The sequence below is a fragment of the Nanorana parkeri genome, unplaced genomic scaffold, assembly GCF_000935625.1.
Source record: "Nanorana parkeri isolate BGI_ZX_2015 unplaced genomic scaffold, ASM93562v1 scaffold14, whole genome shotgun sequence".
NCBI lineage: Eukaryota > Metazoa > Chordata > Amphibia > Anura > Dicroglossidae > Nanorana > Nanorana parkeri.
The window spans coordinates 1,865,396-1,872,570 of record NW_017306282.1 but is presented as its reverse complement, the minus strand read 5'-3'; the positions used below and the strand labels follow the sequence as shown (position 1 = coordinate 1,872,570).

The window sequence follows — 7,175 nt, the reverse complement described above, 5'->3', positions numbered from 1 at the left end:
AAACAAACCTGTTACCTTGCCCTGAATAGGCAACACACAGATTTGCTTTAGAGCACAACTCAAGCCAAACACAGCTGAGATACTCACCAACATATCTGCACTTGTGTTCAGCCAGTCATGAGACGTATACACTCATGGTGAGCAATATTACCAGCTTACATCTATGAAGCTTGGCCCAGTGGGAGATTCCTCCATCCACACAGTTTAGCGTAGATGGAGGAATGTGTTTCCATCTGACCATAGAAAATCTATAGTTGTATGACCAGTTTAAGGATGATGATGTGTGGTGCAATGGAGTCTCTCGTTAGAATTGTCTATACAGTCACTTGCTGTAGTTCTTAATAAACGGAAGGCAATCACCATCTCATTTTGATTTTTAATTATGGACAGTGCAGGACTATGTCAATACATAGAAGTACAAATTTCAGATGGCATTAGACAAATAGTAAAGTACTGTAGTGTTATTTAAATTGACATACTGAGTGGACTAAACAATTGCTTGGGGGCAGCTCCTGAGTTTAACCAGAAACAGGAGCCCTAATTCCAGGTTTTACCTGCAGCACCACCTGTTGGTGTAACCAGGAACTGCAGAGCCAAAATAAAATGATCTCTATAAACATCATAGCACCTAGTCATTAAGTGACACTGTCACTCACAAATAAAGTTTGTGAAAGGCAGGCAAGCCGCCATTTTACTTCTGCAACATTTAATTCACATTTCTGTCTAACCATGAAAGCCACTTAAAGAAATGAAGGAATCATAGGCACATCATGAAACTCTTGTTATGACAACATCTCCGGCTTATGCCCAAACACACACAAAAATGGCTGCCTGCATTGTGCATGCGTGACAGGTGCACTTTATAAAGTCATATACTTCAGACAATATATTAGGACATATCAGATGTTGACAAAGCATTTAAACAGTAATTCATTGTTACATTACCATGCTTGATGTGTTACTTCTCTTTTATAATCACTATAAAGAGGATTTATGTTAGGCAGCTCTTTGTGGTCTATCGAAAGTTGATAAAAGTGGTTAAAACATGTACAGAAAAAGTGTTTGCCTCTGAACAGAGTCCAATTTATTACTAGTTACACGTGGCACTTACCTACAGGTGCCATCAAGATAGCCATGCTTTACCGTTGTTATAATCCAACACATACTTTTAGCACACTTCCAATTTGGCCCAGTGTTGTTATGAACAATCCAAATCTTGGCGCTATGAAGGGCTGGGGTTGAACAGAAGTGTTTGGAATCATCTAAATATGGTTGTTGCTACGCAAATTGGGGATGTTCCTGGGGAGTAATGGAGAAGAAAAAAAGTCCTATTCTACTAAGCCTGAATGGGTGACCACTGGTGAACTTAGTGGTTCCTTCAGCTGACCTCCAAGTCATCAATGTATCCTGTAATAGTGGGAGGAACTGGTAAGAGATGTGGAGGACCACAGAGATTGACAATCCTGGAAGTGTGGTTTTCTCAGAGGACCATTTTTACAGATTGGATTAGTGTTCAGTGGCATGGGCAGTGGAGAAGAAGTATTTACCATCTTATTTTATGGGTATGGCTTTGTAAAGATCTTTTTACCTAATGAATGGTTGGCTGTAAATACTGGGGTACATTGCTGACTCTCATTTTGGGGGGTAGCAAAATGTCTTTAATAGTACAAAACAAGTCCAATTCAATCTGACCAACTACTACTAGCAACATTCTCTTTCTTTTGACAGTGACTCCTTTTCATTTGACATTCCTATCTGCTTTCCCTCAAGACAAATTTACGTCCCACCACAGTTCTATCAAACCTGCTCACGTGGCTAATCATCAACCTAACCAGTGCCACTGTTTTTGGCAAACCCAGCCCTTTGGCGATCCAAAAACCAGGACCATCTTATCATAGCAAGGACAGTTTGGAAGTATGCTAAATTACGTTAAGCAGGAAAGCCTGAAGTGCCTACGGTAACCATGCAAACTCAACCCTGCTTGCGAAGCCTACAGTGCCAATGGGCACCAATACAAAAAATGTGACAGATCAAAGCTATAGAACAGCTTTGTAACTGCAAGTGTGACACGGCGGAGACTTGATCGTTCCAAAAGCCAAGGACATCAAATTGCAATCGGACATTGATATGCAAACAAAGTACCAAAAAATGACATTGCATTGTCCAGTGAGAGATTTTCTAACATCTACCAGTCATCCGAGCTCCGACAAGAACTGGCATGCTTGTCTAAATAAATGTTGCCCTAGTTTTTTGACATGGAAAAACAAATGTTATTTTTATTAACGTCAGCCAAAGTCTCACAAAGTATTTTTTAAAGTTGTACATTAAATTCACCATGCAAATTGATTGCTAAGCAAAAAGTTGTCCCAAGAGGACGGTGGCACGTAACGAGTCCATGTTGTTGTTGGTTTTTTTTCTACTAAAGAAATTTCCTGACACGCAGAACATAACATACAAAGACAAAGTGGTGTTTTTGACTTTTTTTTGTGGCGTCGTCCTACAATAACAAACTAAACAAAAGATAACCGTATTGTTAAATGATATCTATGATCCTTATGGCTTTTAGTGCCCAAACACGGTGACACACTTGTATCTCTACAATGCATTAAAAAATAATTACTTTATATTACAAGAATAGAGGGGGGAAAAAACTTTTGCACCATTTTTTACTATGTCATGTAAAAACTAACATCTACAATCAATTTAACATATTCACAGTGAAACGAAATTGGGCGTGTGCAGTGTGAACTTCACAAATGGACGATTAACTGCAGAACTTTTTTTTTTTGGCAAAAAATGATACACAATAACCATGCAAATCAGAATTTGCTTAATTTGTTCAAAGTAACTACCGACATGCCAATTTTTCGAACCTTGTTGAAAACTTTGTTTCTCTATCACCAATAATATTGACTTCACGCCTGTTTTTGAAAACGGTTTCTTCTTCGTCCGGGAAGGAGCAGCAGTTTGAATTTAAAAGGATGACATTTCAGTTCTACATAGAGTTCACAGAAATTGGTACCAAGTCGTTGAATAAACAGGAAGGAGTAAAAGACTAATTACAACTTTTTGAGAAATGAAATACAGAGGATTGTAGAAAAGTCTTTTTTTTTAAACCTACAAGGCCACCCCAGTTTTTAATAAATTTTTAAAAAGTCTCACCCTTAAAAATCTTCCTGCTTCAGACGGCACAGTCTTAATTTTCCATCTTGATAAACTGACTTTTTTTATACTGTTTCTCTCTTTTTTTGAATTGAAAAACATACGTCTGAGCTGCATAATGCTAAGATAAATCAAAATATCCCCTGTAAATAGGGTATTTAGTTTGACATCTACGAATTTTTTTTTTAAACATTTTTATAGATCTTCCAATATATATTTTCTTAAGTAGGTTGTTTTTTTTGCTTAGTTAAACGTCATGTTTTGCCCTTGGAAAATATTCAGTCATCCTTTTTTGAAGAATCTTTTAAAAAAAAATAGAAATGATATTTTCTATGTTTTTTTATATATATTTTTCCCAAGCTGGAAGTTTTGACGCTTCTGCCTTAAGCCATCAGAGAAAAGTAGGATATTGAGTTGAGTGAAAGTCTTGTTATCTTCATAGGACCCTTTGTGAGCAAACACAGTACACTGTCCACCCCGGCAGCTTCTGGTTCTATACTATAGACCCTTTGGAAGAAGATAGATGAATAGACTGTATCCGTGTCGCCAACGTCCTTTGCAAGTCCCCTAGCACATCCTGGCCTGTTGTCTCGCTGTTCTTATCATACAAGAGTTGTTTAAAGGCTTCGTTTTCGATGAGAAGCATCATGTTTTTCAAAAAGAAGCCTTCGCAATATGACGAGAGCTCAGGAACACCGAGGAACTGTCAAACACAAGATTAGAAAAGACTTAGAGGAGAGGACTGCAATAGCCAGTAAATTACAGAAGAACTCCGGGCCAAAAATGATCTTAACCCTTGTAGTGGGGCTAAGCCCGCACAAGGGTTAAGTGCTTGTTTTCGTCTAGGAGCGAAAGTAACAAATTTATACTCACCCAAACCTTGCAGCTGGCTGGGGGTAGCCCCATTGCAAAGGTTAAGATAATTTTTGCCTGAAGTTCTTCTAGCAAAAAATTTAGTACACTTTGAGTGTTTCCTAGAACATACAGGTATGCGATTGACAATAAACATCAAATGACCAGGCTCAGAGCTATTACTGGCTCAAGGGTGGCATATTTTAAGACATTTTCACTGCACTACCTTCCCAAAACCGCACCAAAAATAAAAAAAAAACAACCCTTTCTTAATCGACCCATTCACCTTCATGAAAAACAAAAATCTCCTCAGCCATCCTCTATAGCCCCTAAATACACTAACCTGTGCCAATCCGCCACAACTGCAGGTGCTTACTTTACCAGGCTGCCCACCCAATAACGTCACTCCCATAGACTTGTACTAGAGGAGCAACATCATATTCCACACTATGGAATGTCAGTATGTAGGCGTGGAAAGCCAGGCACTAGATTATTACCACCTGGGCACCACAAAGGTATCACTCTGGTATCACTCTGCTCATTCAAGTGCCCGGAAAATCCTCTTTATTTGACACCTTTCTGGAGGTGTTTGATTACCGGTCTCCCACTGACAGCTGTGCATTGCAGGACACAGTATAGGATGAAAAGAATCCTCCGGGTACCAGAGCTTTTGAAGAAAGTGAAGATCGGTGGTGCAGGCAGAGGGACTGGTAGTATAATATCCCTTTTTTAACATGGAAATTTTTTTCTACATTTAGGGGGTTTTTCACTTAGCTGCCGAAAGCGAATAACCGAGCCACAGTGAAGTGAGCCAAACGCTGTTCAGCTATTCACTTCAGCCCTGTACGGCTGATTTCAGTCGTACATCGGCTAAAATCAGCCGTATAGCAGCTGCCTTCGGTCAGCCGAACATGCAGCCGAAGTGCAGAAGGAGTTTGACTCAGGCAATCCAACATCTGGATCGGCTGAGCCGTTTGCTGCCGTTCGCCTCGGCTATTCTACTTGGTACCTCCGAGGTAGCGGGCAGAATAGAAAAAAAGTTAAATGAATGAAAAAAATAATAATAATGAAAAAGTATTTAAAACATTTTAAAAAATAGGAAAATTTAAAATATATATATTTTAAATAAACAAAAAAATAAGTAAAAAAAAAAACAACGCCAAAACCGACCCGATGTGACGAACTCCCGCCGCATAATATCAAATCTGACAGATGTTGGCAAAATAAAAACAATTGGGCGGAGCTAGCGGTGACATCACTGCTAGCTCGCCCAACTGTTTCCTATTGGCCGGCACCTGCCAGAGTCTTCTAGCAGGTCCCGCGCAATAAACAACAACTGCGCACAGCCGGCCGTGACTTCACGGCCGCCTCCACCCAGTTGTTATTGTTTAATGGCAGATCAGCAACCCCAGGTCATTTGGGGACGCTGATCTGTCACTAGAACTGGGCGGAGCCAGCCGTGATATCACAGCTGGCTCCGCCCAGTGGTAATTTGAGTGAAGAAAGGTCGGCCCTTCAGCCGACCTTTCTCCACGCTTCGGCTGTCACTTCAGTGCACCTCGGTTTGGCTGAACCGAAGGGCTCAGGCGGCCGAAGCGAGCCGAAGGATCAGCCGAAGCTATGGCTGGATCCTTCGGCTCAATACTGAATAACCCCCTTAAATTTCAAGTTAATTAGACTCTTTTTGCATCCTAAAAAAAAAACCTATAAAAGCTTTGTAAAATTACCTTGGCATGGTTATAGATATCCACACAGTTTTCCGTATTGATGCTTTTCGCACAGATGATTTCACAGTGGCGTTGCAAAGCTTCTAGTTGAAAAAATTTACTGGCTGACAACAGCTGCAGAAAAAAGAAGAGGCGTTTAGAATGGCAAATCCATAATTTTAAGTAAAACTGCCATATTAATAAGCTGATTTCATGCACAGGCCGGAGACCAAGCCCTTGAAATACAGCGCCAATATTGGATTATCAATCAATCAGTAAATTGGCATTGAGGTGGCGCCTCTGTCGCATCGGCAGAACAGAGTAAATGGTTTCTTCTCAAAACATCTGCGGCTGGTTAAGCCTGAACATCTAATTTACTCAAGATTTCCACAACCCGCGTCTTACCTCCATGATTTCATTATTTTTAATGAGAAGTGATTCTGTGCCTCCGTAATACAGGTACTGCATGACCAGCTGGAGAAAGAGAAAGGGAGGAAAAAAGTGAAACACTGTAACAAAAACAGACATTGTGAAGCCGTCCTAATTAATGGACCTTGGTAAAAAAAATACCTGTGCATGCGTCAAGAGGAACCGGTACCTTAGATACCACTGATAAACACCTAGAGATTCCATATAAAGGTACTAACAGGCTCCTGACACTTTCTTGAATCTTGGTGCAACATTTCTCCTTTGTCAGTACTATATACTGTATATACAGTATATACTGTGTGTGTGTGTATGTATATATATATATTTATATATACTGTATATATACATACACACGTGCTGTACTGACATAGGTTTAGTTTATACAAGACACTATAAAGCAGAAATTGACAGCTGCTCAATCTAATTTATAACTAGTGTAGCTCCTTCACCCTAAGTGGAATGGCTCTTTAAATTTAGTGTTGCTGTAATCAGTCTGGCTGATTTGTAGTCTGGGATCATTTGGTCATTCCAAGGTGCTCTGCTATTGTTTGCACCTACCTCTGGTGGGGTATGACCCTGTGACAGAGTGGGTCAGGCAATTGGAGAACACTGGGAGTGTTTATGCCTCACCAGACAATCACTAGGAGTTTCATGGCCAGTGGTACATGCTGGGGAAGTGCATAAATACTCAGGAATTCAGCCATGTGCTCAGGGCAGTCCAGGCCTAGCCTGGGGGTAGGGTGTACAGAGTTGGAGATGCTGACTAGGCCTTAATTCTGTAAGAAGCCAGATATGGACCCATGTGGGGGTCTGGGAACTGGAAGGGCCCATTATCTGCTGGAAGTACCAGGATGGCATGGACCTCAGGAACGAGTCTGGCATCTCTATCAGGGAAGATCTCAAGTACATCCTCTATCCAGCTGCCTTTGGGGTTCACCATATGCATATGGGGGTCAATGGGGTGCTGAGCTAGGCAAGGAAAGATGCTATACACCATCCTTTGCTACTGAGTTAGGCTAGAGTTAA

The 7,175-nt window shown here is 40.7% G+C and overlaps 1 protein-coding gene across 2 annotated transcripts in view; it reads right to left on the bottom strand.

Annotated features, from left to right (window-relative positions):
* Window positions 1-1,737: 1,737 nt before the first annotated feature.
* BTBD11 (BTB domain containing 11) overlaps window positions 1,738-7,175 on the bottom strand; it is a 221,858-nt gene continuing 216,420 nt past the window's right edge. For both annotated transcript variants that reach the window (XM_018558172.1, XM_018558181.1), the window contains 3 exons: window positions 6,126-6,194; window positions 5,742-5,855; window positions 1,738-3,865 (listed from right to left, as the gene is read on the bottom strand). In XM_018558172.1, coding sequence (XP_018413674.1) covers window positions 3,656-3,865; window positions 5,742-5,855; window positions 6,126-6,194 — 393 coding nt within the window. In that variant the 3' untranslated portion in view covers window positions 1,738-3,655. The remainder of the gene's footprint in view (window positions 3,866-5,741; window positions 5,856-6,125; window positions 6,195-7,175) is intronic.